At 46.8% G+C, this 18439-nt stretch overlaps 1 protein-coding gene across 1 annotated transcript; it reads left to right on the top strand.

Annotated features, from left to right (window-relative positions):
- MRPL20 (mitochondrial ribosomal protein L20) lies at positions 1–18099 on the top strand. The gene is made up of 4 exons (XM_077250143.1): positions 1–159; positions 14661–14771; positions 17430–17507; positions 17642–18099. The coding sequence occupies exons 1-4, from the start codon at positions 73–75 to the stop codon at positions 17813–17815; spliced, it is 450 nt and encodes a 149-aa protein (XP_077106258.1). The 5' UTR covers positions 1–72; the 3' UTR covers positions 17816–18099.
- Positions 18100–18439: the final 340 nt, after the last annotated feature.

The following is an 18439-nucleotide window of genomic DNA, read 5'->3' as shown; positions in this document are numbered from 1 at the left end:
TACACAGGACAGAGCAGTCAGAGGCGTCCATGCTGGTTAAGGGCAGCCGGGGAACTTCATAGAGGGCACAACATGGTGTTCCTGAGCCTGTCGCGGTGGATCCGGAACCGGGGGCCTCCTCGTTACTGGCGGGTGCAGGAGGTGCTGCAACATGCCAGGGTGAGTGGAGGAAGACGGTGCTGGGGGAAAGTCAGAGGTCATGGATGTCTGCCCTGACATTCCCAGCATGCTGCAGCCATGTATCACTGACGCTCCATTGTGTATGGGGCATTGGTGTTGTAGCTGCACTGCAAGTCCCAGCATGCACAATATGGCACATAGGACTTCACCACTTTACTGGTGGAAAAACACCTCAAATCTTGAACCCACCGTATATTCCAGTGCGCAGGATTCCAGTATATATTGGAAATTCCAGGACATCTGTGAAGCCTGGCCACAGACCAAGATGGCAGCGACGGGGGTCTTCATTAGACCCCTAGCTGCCATTATCCATCGGTGCTCTGACAGATGGGGGATGGGGCGTGATTGGCGCCAGAACACATGTAGCCGCTGTCCGTGATTGATCAGCGATCAGAGCTCGCTCCAGTCTCTGCTGTTCGGGTATGTGCGCAGGTTACAGGGAAGCTGTCAGCAGCTCTATAGTGTGTGATTCAATGTCATCACCTTTCTGAGCGCCTGTCCTGCATTATACAAACGTGTCCATCATCCCCCCCTGTATACCACCAAATATACCTTTTTATTACCCCCACCCCCACGCTGTATGTAAATACTTTTGGTCCCATCTGATGGCCGTCGTTTCCTCGGCATCTGTGCCTCTTATTCCCCAAAAACCCGTCTTCCCACTTTAGTTAATGTGGATTGTGTCCAGCCGAAAGATCTCGTGCCTGCGCTTTAGCATCTTCGGCTCGCACAGTGCAGGCAGAGCACAAAACATAACTGCGCCCAGGAAACGTTTCCCCGGCACAGTTATGTTTTGTGCTCTGCCTGCACTGTGCGAGCCAACGATGCTAAAGCGCAGGCACAAGATTTTTCAGCTGGACACATAATCCACATTAACCAAAGCTGGAAGACAGGTTTTGAGGTCATTAAACTGTATTGAGCACTGTGTGTATGTGTCCATTATAGTGTATAAAGTACTATGCAGGGCCCATTATACTGTATGGAGGACTTTGGGGCCATTATACTGTATGGACCAATACATGGGGCACATTATACTATATGGAGCATTAAGTGGGGCCATTATACCGTATGGCGCAATATATGGGGCACATTATACTGTACTCGTTTTAATTATGTATACCCCTTTTCACATTGTAAAGCGCCATGGAATAAATGGCGCTATAATAAATAATACTGTATGGAGCAATATTTGAGGCACATTATACTGTATGGAGCAATATATGGGGCCATTATACTATATGGACCAATATATGGGGCACATTTTACTGTTTAGAGCACTATGTGGGGCTGTTATACTGTATGGAGTATTTTGTGGGGCTGTTATACTGTATGGAGCAATATTTGGGGCACATCATACTTTATAGAGTATTATATGGGCCATTATACTATGTGGAGCAATATATGGTGCAGATTATACTGTATGGAGCACTATGTGGGGCTGTTATACTGTATGGAGCACTATATGAGGCCATTATACTGTATGGAGCACTATATGGGGCCATTATACTATATGGAGCAATATATGGGGCACATTATACTGTATAGAGCACTATGGGGCTGTTATACATGGAGTATTTTGTGGGGCTGTTATACTGTATGGAGCAATATTTGGGGCACATTCTATGGAGTATTATATGGGCCATTATACTATGTGGAGCAATATATGGGGCAGATTATACTGTATGGAGCACTATGTGGGGCTGTTATACTGTATAGAGCACTATGTGGGACCATTATACTATATGGAGCAATATATGGGGCAGATTATACTGTATGGAGCGCTATGTGGGGCCGTTATACTGTATGGAGTACTATGTGGGCCTTTACTCCAGTTCTTTACTCTGCACTAGTCAGGGCAGAGAAGTGCGATTGCGTAGGAGTGCGATACTGGGGAACACTATGTGGATGACGTAGGGACGCAAGAAGAAGGGGGGGTGCCGGACCAAGACCAGCAACACCCCGGACCGGACCGTCCCTCAGGTGAGTATAATAAAAGCTCTTTTCCTTGGGGGCAGACATATAGCATTAGGCCCCCTTTACACGTCAGTGTCTCAGGTACATGTGGTGACGGTTTTCACACATACTGGAGACACTTACACACTTAGATCCATTCAATTGAATGGGTCTCTGCACATGTCAGGGTGTTTCCACGGACCATATGTCCGTGGGCAAAATACCCTGATATGTCTGTTTTTTAACAACAGTACGGGCTTCAAAATGCCCCGCACATGGATGACACACGGTTTACATCAGTGTGACACGTACCGGTGCCTGGGAATAAGCGGTACTGTTCGTGAGGATCCCCGGCTGCCGACTGCGTTGACCCCACTGAGGTCAGCGAAGTTCATGGGCCCGCTCTCACCGCAGCGAGTTATTGTCCCCTGCTCTTCAGCATCAGTGGTCGCCTCCGGCCACCGCTCATACTGATGAGACACTATGGATTCTTACCGCTTCAGACAGGCGAGGGATAGTGTTGGTTTTTTACATTTATTTTTACAGATTTTTATATTATTCTTCATTTTGCACTCGATGTAGACAGCAGAGGGCTTAATACAACTCTCAACATTGTCCGAGAATGATTGATCGCAGGGAGGGCAGGCGACAATGATGTGAGCGGTCTTCAGCAGCCGGCGCCTGAGAACGACGCGAACTGAGCCTTTCTTCAGTGTTTCCATTTATATTGCCAGTATGAGTTACATTGTTAGGTCGCCTTCACACACACAGCCATTATAATCTATGGGGCTGCGCACATGTTTTTTTCTGGCAGCACGGATGACAATGCATATCGCACACATGCACACGGATGACATAAAGTGTGACACCTACTGGAATGGAATGCATGTTTACCTGTCGATGTGCAAAGATAGATATCCGTGAGATATACAGTCATGGCTGAAAGTGTTGGCACCCTTGAAATTGTTCCAGAAAATGAAGTATTTCTCCCAGAAAATTATTGCAATTACACCTTTTGTTATACAAACGTTTATTTCCTTTGTGTTTATTGGAACTACACAAAACAAAGGGGGGGGGGAAAAGGCAAATTGGACATAACCGAAAAATGAGACAGACATAATTGTTGGCGCTCTCAAGTTAATATTTGATAAGAGTTTGTATGTTCTCTCCGTGTTAGCGTGGGTTTCCTCTGGGTACTCCGGTTTCCTCCCACATTCCAAAGACATACTGATAGGGAATTTAGATTGTGAGCCCCAACGGGGACAGCGACGATAATGTGTGCAAACTGTAAAGCGCTGCGGAATTTGTTAGCGCTATATAAAAATAAAGATTATTATTATTATCCTTTGGAATAAATAACTGCAATCAATCGCTTCGTATAACCATTAGTGATGAGCGAATATACTCATTGCTCGGGTTTTCCAGAGCACGCTCGGGTGGTCTCCGAGTATTTATGACTGCTCGGAGATTTAGTTTTCATCCTGGCAGCTGAATGAATTACAGCTACTAGACAGCTTGAACACATGTGGGGGTTCCCTAGCAACCAGGCAACCCCCACATGTACTCAGCCTGGCTAATAGCTGTAAATCATTCAGCTGCGGCGATGAAAACTAAATCTCCGAGCAGTCATAAATACTCGGAGACCACCCGAGCGTGCTCTGGAAAACCCGGGCAGCGAGTATATTCGCTCATCACTAATAACCATCAACAAGCTTCTTATTCCTCTCAACTGGAGTTTTGTATCACTCTTCTTTTGAAAACTGCTCCAGGTCTCATATTTGAAGACTCCTTCTCTCAGCAGCAATGGGTCTCGCCAATAGGTGTTCAATGGGATTTAGATCCGGACACATTGCTGCCACTTCAAAACTCTCCAGCGCTTTGTTTCCAGCCATTTCTGGGGGCTTGTTGAAGTATGTTTGGGGTCATTGTCCTGTTGGAAGACCCATGACCTAGGATGCAGACCCAGCTTTCTGACATTGGGTCCTACATTGAGACCTAAAATCCTTTGGTAATCTTAAGATTTCATGATGTCTTGCACACAGCCAAGGTCAGAGCCAAGTGTCAGAGGCAGCAAAACAACTACAAATGATCTTTGAACCCTCCACCATATTTGGGTCACTTGAAGGGGGATTCTGCTTTTCTGGCACTTGGGGGGGGGGGGGGTCTGTATATGGGGTCCGCAAAGAATTGTAGCAAAATGCACTCCAGGAGGCAAATAGCGCTCCTTCCCTCCAGAGTCTCGCCGTATGGCTAAGCCATACTGTCCTGAACATATTGCGTATTTTTACATTCAGCAGACATTGTGGGACACATTTTGGTGCCATTTTGACCCATTTCCCAGTATGAAAATGTAATATTTATTCAGTCACCATGACAGCACAACGAGAGAGGGAATCCGCCCTTCAGGGACAGGAAACCTACAGACCTAAAAGGGCGGTACCTCTCTCCCACGTCAGTTGGTTTCCTGTCCCTGACAGCGGAACCTCTTCAGACAGGCCTCGTGAAGAAGGTCGAAGAAAGAAGGTCCCACTCCTGACAGACCGGTACAGGTAGCGGGGGTCCCCTACCTCGGCCTGGTCAGGAGAATGGATGCACCACACGGCAGGGGGACTGTTCGTGTAGGTGGCAGCAGGAGGAAGCAGCTCTTGGTGAATGGGCTGGCTTCTGCGGTGTCCGCGCCTGGTGAGTATTGTGTTCCCGTAGGGCCGTGTCTGCTGGAACCTGGGGTCTGCCGCCACCTGCGCTGGTGCCGGCATCGGCTGGGGAGTGCGGCCGTCCTTGTCCGGCGCGTCTTCTCCCTGCGCCGCGGCCGCGACCGGAAGGGGCGTGTCCGGATGACGCGGCCGGGCATGCGCGGTAGCGCTTTGTTCCCGGCCAATGGCGGCGCCCGGCGTCTTGGAGGGGGGTTGGACCTCGGGGTCTCCGGCACTAGGGCGCGGCTCGAGCGGTGGACCGGAACCTATCGGCAGAACTGATCAGCGGCACCTGGAGTTTTTCCCTGCTGACCCCCGTCTGGGGGCGGTACCCAGGGGGATTTAAGCCTTGCACGTGGACCACAGCGTGTTCCTGACCGTCCATCCTTTATGGAGTCGCCGGAAGGAACACCGCATCTGAGCGGTGAGCAACAGCAGCCACTTGAGCAGCCTCAGGCAGAAAAGCCTTTGAGGAGCTCCCAGCGACGTTCTAATGATAGTCGCGCTGGTGGAGCTAAGGCGTCCCGATCATCAAAGTCCTCAGGCCGTAAAAGTTCGTCAGCTACGAAGGACCCCCCGAATATGGTACCACTCATTTCTGGCGGGGTAAGTGATCTACGTGAATGTTCACTTATTGATCATTGTTCCCCTTATATTCCCTCTCTCCTTGTTAGGGGAGGAAGTGTGTAACTAAGGCCAAACATAGGCAGTGTGCCGAATGTGCGGAGCCGCTTCCGGATGGGCACGTAAAAAGATTGTGTAAATCCTGTGTTCAACAATTACTAGAGGAAGAGGCTCCTGATCTGACCTCTACAATAAGAAAGATGGTCAGACAAGAAGTCCGAAGTTCTGTGAGGTCCAGGTCTCGTATAACGGAAATTGGAAAGTCATCCCCTGTTTCAGAAGTGGGTTCGGACTCGGGTGAGCTCAGCTCAGGGTCCCTCCCGTCTTCTTCCTCCTCTGAGGAAGTGGAATCTAGTCGGGCCTGTTTGTCCCTTGATAGGGTTAACCATCTGGTCAAGGCAGTTAACAGTACAATGGGGATAGAGGACACCCAGTTGGAGTGCTCTATTCAGGACGTTATGTTCAGGGGTATAGAGCGAAAGTCCCGAAGGGCCTTTCCAGTGGTGGACAAAATTAAGACGTTAATCTCAAAAGAGTGGAAGAAACCCGAGAGGAAGGGGTCACTTCCGCCGGCATTTAAAAGAAGATATCCTTTCGAGGAGGAGGCTTCATCCTCATGGGATAAGGTTCCGAAGTTAGATGCGGCAGTTGCCAAAGCGTGCAAAAAGACATCTCTCCCCTTTGATGATTTGGGGAACCTAAAGGACCCATTAGATAGGAAAGCTGATATCTTCCTTAAAGGAGCCTGGGAGACTTCGGCTGGATCCTTGAGACCGGTTATAGCAGCCACCTGTACAGCTCGGTCCTTGATGGTGTGGTTAGGTCACCTTGAAGATCAGCTCAGGGATAAAGTTCCCAGGACTGAAATATCCTCTATGCCTATAATCCAGGATGCTGCAGCTTTCCTTTCGGACGCATCAGCGGACTCGGTCAGATTGGCCGCCAGATCCTCAGCGTTATCTAACGCAGCCTGGAGAGCGCTATGGATAAAATGTTGGCCAGGGGACTTACAGGCCAGAACAAAGTTGTGTAGCATTCCCTGTGAAGGAGCTCATTTATTCGGTCCTGTCCTAGATGAGCTTTTAGAGAAAGCGGGAGATAATAAACGCTTCCCCTTCCTTGGAAGACCCTTTCACAGACGGGACTACAATAGAGGGTGGTCTAACCGCAGAAGGCCATATAGAGATTCGAACAGGGAATCTACTAGATACGACAGCAACAGAAGAAGGGGTAAAGGATTTATGTTTAATCCTTCACGAGATTCTAAAAAACCACAATGACGGGTGGACCAGGTGGGGGGTAGGCTTTTGGCCTTCTACCCGGCCTGGATACAGATCACGAGCAGTCCATGGATTCTGAGCATTGTGGAAAAGGGCCTAAGGTTCGATTTCCACCATATTCCTTGGGACAAGTTTAAGTTGACACCTGTTCGTTCCTCCTCTACAGAACAGTTGGCGCTGAAGTCAGAGGTCTGGGAACTTCAACAGAAGAAGGTTCTGATCAGAGTCCCTATGGAAGAGGAAGGTAGGGGGTTCTATTCCCCTCTATTCCTGATCAAAAAGCCAGACGGTTCATATCGCACCATTATTAATTTGAAAGGCCTGAACAATTTTTTGTTGGTTCCGTCCTTCAAGATGGAATCGGTTAAAACGGCAATAAAATTACTCTTTAACCATTGCTTTATGGTCGTCTTGGACCTCAAAGATGCCTACTACCATGTTCCAATACATGTAGATCATCAAAGATTTCTTAGGGTGGCGGTTTCACTTGCCGGCACGGTAGAGCATTTTCAATATCAGGCACTTCTCTTCGGAGTCGCTGTCGCACCCCGGGTGTTCACAAAAATTATGGTGGAAGTTATGGCACACCTGCATGAACAGGACATATTAATAGTTCCATACCTTGATGATTTACTAATTGTGGGTCATTCAGAATCACATTGCAGGGACCAGCTAGAGAAGGTGATGGGAGCATTGCACAGGCTAGGCTGGATTATCAACCTTAAAAAATCACGTCTACAGCCTCTAAAATCTCAAGAGTTCCTGGGGTTTATTATAGACTCTAGTCAGCAGGAATGTCGCCTGCCGGATACAAAAGTAGCTAAGATTCAACGGCTAGTCACCAGGGCAATCGGCAATCCCTTAGTGTCTGTAAGAAGTGCAATGTCCCTTTTGGGTTCCCTCACATCTTGTATCCCGGCGGTTCTCTGGGCTCAGTTCCACACCAGAACACTACAATGGGACGTCTTACACAATTCCTGTTGTCTAGGAGCTCACCTCGACAGTAAATTTTCACTTTCTGCGGAGTCTACGCATTCACTTGTTTGGTGAACACACGCTTCAAATCTTCGTAGGGGGGTCCCTTGGACAAATCATGTATCTAGAGTATTGACTACGGATGCTAGCCCTAAGGGATGGGGGGCTCACTTAGGGGAGGATTGGGTTCAGGGGCTATGGTCTCAGTCTGAGCAGGACTCATCCTCCAATCTGAAAGAGCTATTGGCCGTAGAATACGCCTTAAATAGGTTCCTTATACCCCTACAGGGTCGACACGTCAGGCTGTTGTCAGACAACCGGGTAACCGTGGCCTACATAAATCGTCAAGGAGGTACGCGATCCAGTTCGTTAATGAAGGTCGCAAATCATATTTTTCAGATGGCCGAAGAACATCTTCTGTCTCTATCGGCTCTTCATATAAAAGGAAGTCTCAATACCAAAGCCGACTATCTAAGCCGCAACAAGCTCAAGCAGGGAGAGTGGTCGCTGAATCCAGCTATCTTCAAGCAGATCATACAAATTTGGGGTTGTCCAGAAATAGACCTTTTTGCCAGCAGAGGGAACAAAAAATTACACCAGTTCTGCTCCCTAAATCCAAAAGACAACTCGTATGCAGTGGACGCTTTTCTGATATCATGGCACTTCAGTCTCGCTTATGCCTTCCCCCCTCTAAACCTAATCCCATTAGTTCTGAGGAAGATTCGGGAGGACAGAGCCCGGGTAATCTTGATAGCCCCATTTTGGCCCAAAAGATCGTGGTTCCCTTGGCTGAGGAAGATGTCTGTCTGCCAACCATGGATTGCCAGATCTGCTCTCCCAAGGCCCAATCCTCCATCCACGAGTAGCCAGCTTACATCTAGCAGCGTGGAATTTGAGAGAGGTCCTTACTAAAGAGGAAGGGATTCTCTCGAGATTTAATAAATACACTCCTTAAAAGTAGAAAACCCTCTACAACGAACATCTATGTTAGGGTGTGGAGAAAATTTCTATCATATTCAGGGGCTCGAATTGACCAGAAACCATGTATAAACCAGATTCTTGAATTTTTACAAAAGGGTCTAGAGATGGGTTTGGCCACAAGTACTCTTAGAGTCCAAGTGTTGGCTCTGGGGGCGCTATACAATTTTAACCTGGCCAGCAATCATTGGATATCAAGGTTTTTTAAGTCACTAGGTCCAGACAAATCATTAAACAAAGGTTAGTTCCATGGGACCTAAATCTGGTACTCTCCGCCTTAACGCAAGCCCCATTCGAGCCTCTTGATACTATCCCTGTAAAAAACCTCTCAATCAAAACAGCCCTCTTGGTTGCGCTCACATCTGCGAGAAGGGTTAGTGATCTGCAAGCGCTTTCCAGACACCCACCATACATGCAGTTTAGGGAGGATAGAGTGATTATGAAGCCTGATCCCCTCTATCTTCCAAAGGTTGCCTCAAAATTCCATAGACTACAAGAGGTAGTCCTGCCTTCATTTTGCTCTAATCCTACTAATGATAAGGAACGTAAATTTAATTCCTTAGATGTAAGGAGATGCCTCCTTACATATATTTCAGTTTCAGATACTTGGAAAAGAGATAACTCTCTGTTTGTAGCTTATCAAGGAGTGAGGAAGGGTCTTAGAGTATCTAAAAACACTCTAGCCAGATGGATCAGGGAGGCGATCTCTCTCGCTTATACAGCAGGTGGCAACGAAGTTCCAGATGGTATAAAGGCACACTCCACGCGGGCCGTAGCATCTTCCTGGGCAGAGAGATCAGAAGTATCGATCGAAGACATATGTAAGGCGGCCACATGGTCTTCTCCATCTACCTTTCTTAGGCACTACAGATTAGATTTGGGTAGTTCCTCGGACCTCACGTTTGGGAGAAGGGTACTTGAGGCTGTTATCCCTCCCTAATCTTTCTTATTTCTCTGAAAGTCTCTCGTGCTGTCATGGCGACTGAATAAATACGTACGCTACTTACCTGGTAGCAGTGTTTTTTCAGGAGCACATGACAGCACCCTTATATTCCCTACCCTATTCTTTTCTTGGATGATGCAACACTTTTTCGTGTTTTTCCTCTTCCATGTTCACTCACATAATAAAATGTACATAATTGTATGCTGCATCTGTGTTACTAACCAAGGTGGTCCTCTCATGCTCTGGAACCAACTGACGTGGGAGAGAGGTACCGCCCTTTTATGTCTGTAGGTTTCCTGTCCCTGAAGGGCGGATTCCCTCTCTCGTTGTGCTGTCATGTGCTCCTGAAAAAACACTGCTACCAGGTAAGTAGCGTACGTATTTGGGGCTAACACACAATTTTGGTGGTAAAATTGTAAATTGTTTTTTCTTGCCTCCCAGTGGTATAAAATTCTGTGACACACTTGTGTCAAAATAATCAATGCACCCCTAGATTAATTTATTGAGTGGTTTAGTTTGTAAAATGGGATCACTTATGGGGGGGTTCTGCTGTTCAGGCACCTCAGGTGCTCTTTCAATGTGACATGGCACCCTCAGACCAGTGCAGCAAAATCTGCACTGTAATATGGCGCTACTTCCCTTCTGAGCTTTGCACTGTGCCTCAAAAGTAGTTGTTGCCCACGTATGGGGTATCAGTGAACTCACTCAATTTTGAGGTCCATTTTCTCCTGTTACCCTTATGAAAATGCAAGACTTGGGGCTAAAATACATTTTTGTGGGAAAGGTGTGATCTTTTTATTTTCACGGCTCAATATTACAAACTTCTGTGAAGCACCTGGGGGTTCGGATTGCTCACCACACATCTAGATAAGTTTTCCGAGGGGTCTAGATTCCAAAATGGTGTCACTTGTGTGGGGTTTCCACTGTTTAGGCACATCAGGGGCTCTCCAAACACGACATGGCGTTCGTTAATTATTCCAGTAAGTTTTACATTCAAAAAGTCAAACGCCGCTCCTTCCCTTCCGAGTCCTGCCGTGCGCCCAAACAGTAGATTTCTCCCCACATGTGGTGTATCGGTGTACTAAGGAGAAATTGTACAACCAATTTTGGGGTCAATTTTCTCCTGGTACTCTTGTGAAAGTAAAATAAAAAAAAAAAAAAAAAAAAATGGAAGATTGGGTCTAAGGGTATGTTCACAAGATCCTGATTTCAATCCTTTTTTTTCAGGACAAAAACCGCAGCTCTTGGCAGAAAACGCAGGTGCGTTTTTGGTGCGGTTTTTTATGCGGTTTTTAGTGCAGTTTTTTATGCAGTTTTCTCTGCAGATTGTCTGTGTTTGACACAAATAAAGCTTTAACTGCAGTGGGGGAAAAAAAAAAAGAAATGATGTCATTTCCTTGTCCAACCCTTTTCTTCTTCCATCCTCCATTTTGGGACTAAACACCAAAATGAGTGGACGTGTTTTGAATGACAGCGCTCCGCAGAGTGCTGAGCGTAGGCCAGATCACAGCCCGCGGATCCAGCTCTATCCAGCTATTTAAGTCTACGTTCACATTTGCGGTCTGCGCCGCAGCGTCGGGCGCCGCATGCGTCATGCGCCCCTATATTTAACATGGGGGCGCATGGACATGCGTCGCACTTGCGTTTTGCGCCGCATGCGTCACTGCAGCGCACGCATCCGGGCGCAGAGGACGCAGCAAGTTGCATTTTTGCTGCGTCCAAAATCAATCAAAAAAAGGACGCATGCGGCGCACAACGCAAATGTGAACATAGCCTAAGTGCCACGTATTTCTTTGCCACGTATCACGTATTTCAGTGCCACGTATTTCAGTGCCACGTATTTCAGTGCCACGTATTTCAGTGCCACGTATTTCAGTGCCACGTATTTCAGTGCCACGTATTTCAGTGCCACGTATTTCAGTGCCACGTATTTCAGTGCCACGTATTTAAGTGACACGTGCCACGTATCAAAGTGCCACGTATCACGTATTTCAGTGCCACGTATTTCAGTGCCACGTATTTAAGTGACACGTATCACGTATAAGTGCCACGTGTCACGTATTTAATTGCCACGTATTTAAGTGCCACGTATCCCACGAAGATTTTCCATGGAGAACAGACACATCCAGAGATATGTCTGCTCTCCACGGCTGCAGCAACACACTGACAGGAGCCATAGTTCCTGTCGGTGTGTCACTGCGCATGCGCGAGCGAGTTTACCGGCGGTCATTGACCTCGGCACTCTCGCTTAACGGCAGTGCTGCGTGGGAAAGTTCAACGCAGCTGTACTGCTGTTAACCGAGACGCCGGAGTCATTGAACTCCGGGACAGTACGCGATACACTGCTAGGAGCTTCGCTCCTGGCAGTGTATCGCCGGAGAGCAGCCGATCGGCGTGGGACACTCGTTTTATGGATTCTGCGGACAGGGAGTATGAATTTGGTTTATTATTTTTGGATTTTTTCATGGAGGATCGAGGGCTTCGCCTACAAGTGTGCTGTTGGTGAGTATATACTCTATGTTATGTGTTGTATGTACTGTACTGTGAGTCATGTATGTGTATTGTGTGTAGGTGTTTTGTGTAACTTTACAACTGTGCTAAGTCGCCGGACACAGGGACAACTCTCCCATCCTAATACCGGATGGGAGTAGTAGTCCCATACGGCGACTTAGCACAGTGGTGGCACTAGCGTCGCATGGGGACACGCACACACACACACACACACACACACACACACACACACACACACACACACACACACACACACACACACACACACACACACACACCAAATCAATCACGATCCCCATGCGACGGTATGCCTCCATGTCTCTCCGCCCAAGCACTTCCGCCCACGCACTTCCGGCCGCTTCCCCGCACTTCCGGCTGCAGCGGTTCTGCACCACAAACCGCAATAAAACCCGCAGATCTATTTTTGATCTGCGGGTTTTACTGCGGGTTTGACCTCACAATGGAGGTCTATGGGTGCAGAACCGCTGCTGTTTCGGGCAAAGAAGTGACATGCTCCTTCTTTTTTCCCGCAGCTATTCAGCGCGGCTTTTTTTTTTAAATTCAGGATCATGTGCACAGCGGTTCCTGTTTTCCATAGGGTACAATGTACTGTACCCACCGCTGCGGTTCTGCAGTAAAAAACGCACTGTGTGAACATGGCCTAAAAGATCTTAGCCAGTGTAAATGACCTCTAAAAGTTGTAGATTATTTTTATTAATCAAAATGCATAGCTCACAAGTGACCCAATCCCTAAAGACAGATTAGTGAATGAAATGCAGCAAGGAAGGTATGACGCCGACACTAGCCAAAGGTTAACGCTAAGGTCTCTTTCACACTTCAGTCTTTTTGTTTCAGTCAAAATCCGTCGTTTTGTGAAAAAAAAACGGATCCTGCAAATTTGCCCGCTGGATCCATCTTTTTCTCATAGACTTGTATTAGCGACGGATGGCCTCACGTTTCGTCCGTCGTGCTCTGGATCCGTTGGAATTTGTTTATCCGTCGTCTGTAGAGAACGGACAAAGTAACTTTTTTTGTCTGCGTCGAAAAGTCAGACAGTGATGGATCCAGTGGCGTCCGTCGTTGGCTAGAATGGAAACCTATGGGCGCAGGATCCGTCGCCGTCCGTCAAACGACAGAATCCAGCGACGGATTCCGTTTTTTACACGTTTCCGCTTTTCACTATTTTTGATGGATCCGTCGGATTTTGACTGACGCCAGATGACTGAAGTGTGAAAGAGGCCTAAGGGTACCGTCACACATTGAAATTTTCATCGCTGCGACGGCACGATTCGTGACGTCGCAGCGTCGTATAATCATCGCTCCAGCGTCGTAGACTGCGGTCACACGTTGCAATCACGGCGCTGGAGCGATCCCGAAGTCCCCGAGTAACCAGGGTAAACATCGGGTAACTAAGCGCAGGGCCGCGCTTAGTAACCCGATGTTTACCCTGGTTACCAGCGTAAACGTAAAAAAACAAACCGTACATACTCACCCGTCGGTGTCCTTCAGGTCCCTTGCCGTCTGCTTCCTGCTCTGAGTGCAGCCGTACAGTGAGAGCAGAGCGCAGCACCGCTGTGATCTGCTCTCACTTTCCGGCCGGCACTCAGAGCAGGAAGCAGACGGCAAGGGACCTGAAGGACACCGACGGGTGAGTATGTACGGTTTGTTTTTTTACGTTTACGCTTGTAACCAGGGTAAACATCGGGTTACTAAGCGCGGCCCTGCGCTTAGTTACCCGATGTTTACCCTGGTTACAAGCGAAGACATCGCTGGATCGCTGTCACACACAACGATCCAGCGATGTCAGCGGGTGATCAAGCGACGAAAGAAAGTTCCAAACGATCTGCTACGACGTACGATTCTCAGCAGGGTGTCTGATCGCTGCTGCGTGTCAGACACTGCGATATCGTAACGATATCGCTAGAACGTCACGAATCGTAACGTCGTAGCGATGGAAATTTCAATGTGTGACGGTACCCTTAGTCTCGAAAGGATCACCCTACCCAGGAAAGGAACCTGTCGGCAGTTTTTCAGTGTATAATCCAATGCCACCACCTTTCTGGGCACCTGTCCTGCATCACACAAATGTGTCCATCATCCCCTAATCCCCCCTGTATACCACCAAAAATACTTTGCTGTATGTAAACACTTTTAGCCTGGTCCGATTGGTGTCATTTCCTCGCTGTATTAAAAAAAAAAAAAAAAGGGTATGAGATTTGTATAAATCTTATGCACTTTGCTGGAACTTTAAGATGCTGTATTTTTTTTTCACAGCCAAAGTATGCGAAAGCTCATCACGGGAACGTAACCTTACCATTCCGTGCATCCATCTCCTCTACATATCTGTGTGTCTGCATAGTTTCTTCCCTACTCCATACCCTATTAAAAAATAGACATGCCTTATAAAGACTTGTTGACTTTTTTATTTTTTGCCTCCTTATATATTGGTGGTGTTTATACTTTTAATCTTGCATGGACCACTGCTCTTTTTTGTTATATTTTTCTTTTTTTTTTCTTTAATAGCATTTCCGTGGAAGAAAAAATCGCTGCTTCAGCTTGGCGATACGAGCTGTCCGCCGAGCCTTTGTGTATTCGACGAAAGCCAGGAAAGTTAAGACGCGCATCATGAGAACGGTAAGATTAATAAAAAAAAAAACGTTCATGTCCCCCTCCTTTATGTACAGACATCTAGTCTGGGATGACGTTTACAAAGTCCTTCCCGAATCACAAAAGCCAAAACTGAGTGCATTCATCAATTCATTATCATCATTGAAAGGTGCCGAAAACCTGAGTTGCCACGCCACAATAAACATCCTCCCTGCCCCATTCACACTCGCAGACCACCTGCGGCTGCCGCAGACCCCCTTTGTATTGAGTGAAAACCAAACCAAAGGCCCATAGAATAGAACAGCAGGAGTGCGGGTGTTACCTTCTTCATACACTGACCTGTTTCATATCATTTCATGGTAAAGGTGGGATAACGGGCTAAGGTGCAGTACAAGGCTTTTTTTATGTTTTTTTTTTTTTTGTCATCTGAGAAAATTGGATCAATTAAGTGAGAGTGTGGCCCGGAGCGAGTGTGGTCCAGATGAGGAAAAGATGGAGAAACCAAATTCTCCATCTTCTCCATTCTGTCAGTCCTCGTAAATCACACGACACTCAGATGTCATCTGAGTGCAGTTTGATGTTTCCTACACACAGACATATCCGTTTTTTGCATGTCTATAGGTCCATGTAAAACATCCGTATGACACGTACCGCAATGTAATTTATTCAAGAAATTACTCATTTTTAATTGTTAAAGATGTGCAAAGATAATGTTAGTTAGCTTGTAAAATATACATAGCTATAGGTTTTTTTTTTGTTTTTTTTTAAGAATGAAAACCTTCCAGCTACAAAGAAGAAAAAACATTTTGCATTGCTGCATAGGAAAAAGTTTAATCTATGAAAGTATAACATAAATGAACCAATAGGGTAAAAGGAACAAAAATAAAAAATGTTTTGAAAAGGCAGAATTGTCATTTGTCAGTCACTACACCTTCCCCCCAAAACTGATCATTGTATAGGTGAAAAAATCCTCACACCGCTCTACAGAAGGAAAAATAAAGTTTCTGGTCTCAGAATATGGCAACAAACCAAATTTGTTGTTTTTCTAGTTGATTTTATTTTTAATCAATATAATCTGAAAAACTGATACAAGTTTGGTATTGCCCTAATTGTACTGACCTGAAGAAACTTTTTTTTTTTCCGGTTTATTTTTACATCAAAATGACCCCCACTTGGATTTTTTTTAACCTTTTTTTTACAGTATGGTAAAATAAATGGTGTCATTCATACCTAGAAGTCGTCCTGCAAAAATGGTAGAAAAATAGTGACAGCAAAATAATAAGAAAAAAAGTTTTGATTTCAGGAAGAAAAAAACTAAAGAAAAAAAAAAAAAAAAAAGTCCGTGTCCTTAAAGCCCCCGTCTCACTAAGCGAGATCGCTGCTGAGTCACAAGTTTTGTGACGCAACAGCGACCTCAGTTGCGATCTCGCTATGTGTGACACGTAGCAGCGACCCGGCCCCTGCTGTGAGATCGCTGGTCGTGTCGGAATGGCCTGGACCTTTTTTTGATCGTTGAGGTCCCGCTGGGTAGCACACATCGCTGTGTTTGACACCTTACCAACGACCTCGTTGACGACTCAGACACTGAATCGTCATAATAGCTCCCATGTGACATCGTTATACAGGTCGCTACAGGTCGCTGGTGAGATGTCAAACAGTGAGATCGCAGCAGCGATCGTTGGAAGATCTCACTGTTTGACATCTCACCAGCGACCACATAGCGACGCAGCAACGATCCCTGACAGGTCGTATCATTGTCGGGATCGCTTTAGCGTCGCTAAAGGCCCCGTCACACATAGCGATTTACCAACGATCACGACCAGCGATACGACCTGGCCGTGATCGTTGGTAAGTCGTTGTGTGGTCGCTGGGGAGCTGTCACACAGACAGCTCTCTCCAGCAACCAACGATCAGGGGAACGACTTCGGCATCGTTGAAACTGTCTTCAACGATGCCGAAGTCCCCCTGCAGCACCCGGGTAACCAGGGTAAACATCGGGTTACTAAGCGCAGGGCCGCGCTTAGTAACCCGATGTTTACCCTGGTTACCAAAAAAAACAAACAGTACATACTCACCATCTGATGTCCGTCAGGTCCCTTGCCGTCTGCTTCCTGCTCTGACTGACTGCCGCCGTACAGTGAGAGCAGAGCGCAGCGGTGACGTCACTGCTGTGCCGTGCTCTCACTGTACGGCGGCACTCAGTCAGAGCAGGAAGCAGACGGCAAGGGACCTGACGGACATCAGATGGTGAGTATGTACTGTTTGGTTTTTTTTTGGTAACCAGGGTAAACATCGGGTTACTAAGCGCGGCCCTGCGCTTAGTAACCCGATGTTTACCCTGGTTACCAGTGAAGACATCGCTGGATCGGTGTCACACACACCGATTCAGCGATGTCAGCGGGACCTCAACGACCAAAAAAAGGTCCAGGCCATTCCGACACGACCAGCGATCTCGCAGCAGGGGCCTGATCGCTGGTACGTGTCACACATAGCGAGATCGCTACTGAGGTCGCTGTTGCGTCACAAAACTTGTGACTCAGCAGCGATCTCGCTAGCGATCTCGCTATGTGTGACGGGGCCTTAAGTGAGACGGGGCCTTTAGGAGTTGAAGCTGGTCGTGCTACTGTCGGACACTGAGCATACTTCTCTCTGGTCATATTATTATTTGTGCTCGCTTCCTTCTAGCTATGGGTAGCCCGAATGACCGCTGCTGTCCAGGAACACGGCATGAAGTATCCGCACTTTATTTCCAATCTTGCCAAAGTAAGTTTTCTGTTTTGTTTTTTTTATTCTAAAACTCGAGCTCCAGATTTGTTGCCTCCTGTATAATGTGAGTTGTCTCATCTAGAGCCATATTTAATCCTTTTCATATTTTTTTATCTTTAATCATTTCTCAGTGTCAGGTGGCTCTTAACAGGAAGGTGATGTCAGATTTAGCCATCTGTGAACCCAAGACGTTCAAAGCATTGGCCGCTCTGGCTAAGAGGAGAGGAGAAGAAGGTTTGGTTTCGGCACTTGGAGATGGGAAGGAACCGGAAGGAATATTTTCTCGGGTGGTTCATTATCACTAGTTCCCCAAAAAAATCTGCAGCCGAGAACTGACTGAACTGTATTGAGTCATAAAAGTTGTCGCCTCGCTTATGTGTGCAACTAAACTTCACACAATTTCCGAGGTGGTTGGTTGTTGGGTACTCACCATCTTGGACCATAGAAGGATAGATCTGAGGAGACCTGGGTGTCCTACATGTTACATCGGCAGTGAGACCTTTTTTTTTTTGCATGTTGTATATGTCTGATTTAGTTACTTGACATCCTATAACTTTTCTATGACCATTAAAAAGATTCTGTGATTTTTGATGGCCTCAGTGGTGGTTATATGCAGGGGAACACTGGAATCTTGACTTCCTGAAGGTATTTGCACATGGGACTCTCTTTTTTGATTGATTGCAACCAACTTTTTTTACCACTACGTGTGTATTTCATGATCTATATACTGACCCAATTCCCCTTTCTGGCTACCCGAATGTACAGCCTCATATATGTCTTGGAAGCTCGAAGTTTTGGGTTTGGAGATCCACGGTTAGTCCAGGTATCGGGGTCCATAAACAGACCTTGAAATACGCCCAGCCGAAGGGTTTGTTCAGAAGTCCGTTTTTTCCCACGTATAAGAAAAACAGACCAATGAGTTTGAACAG

This window comes from Ranitomeya variabilis, chromosome 4 (assembly GCF_051348905.1).
Source record: "Ranitomeya variabilis isolate aRanVar5 chromosome 4, aRanVar5.hap1, whole genome shotgun sequence".
NCBI lineage: Eukaryota > Metazoa > Chordata > Amphibia > Anura > Dendrobatidae > Ranitomeya > Ranitomeya variabilis.
This window is presented reverse-complemented; position numbering and strand designations above follow the sequence as displayed.

What these genes read in the sequence shown, in the direction of transcription:
- MRPL20 (XM_077250143.1), top strand. Translation starts at nt 73, where the DNA reads ATGGTGTTCCTGAGCCTGTCGCGGTGGATCCGGAACCGGGGGCCTCCT. An exon ending in AGGTGCTGCAACATGCCAGG is followed by an intron (nt 160 to 14,660) that starts GTGAGTGGAGGA and finishes TTTCTTTAATAG; the next exon opens with CATTTCCGTGGAAGAAAAAA. An exon ending in TTATTTCCAATCTTGCCAAA is followed by an intron (nt 17,508 to 17,641) that starts GTAAGTTTTCTG and finishes ATCATTTCTCAG; the next exon opens with TGTCAGGTGGCTCTTAACAG.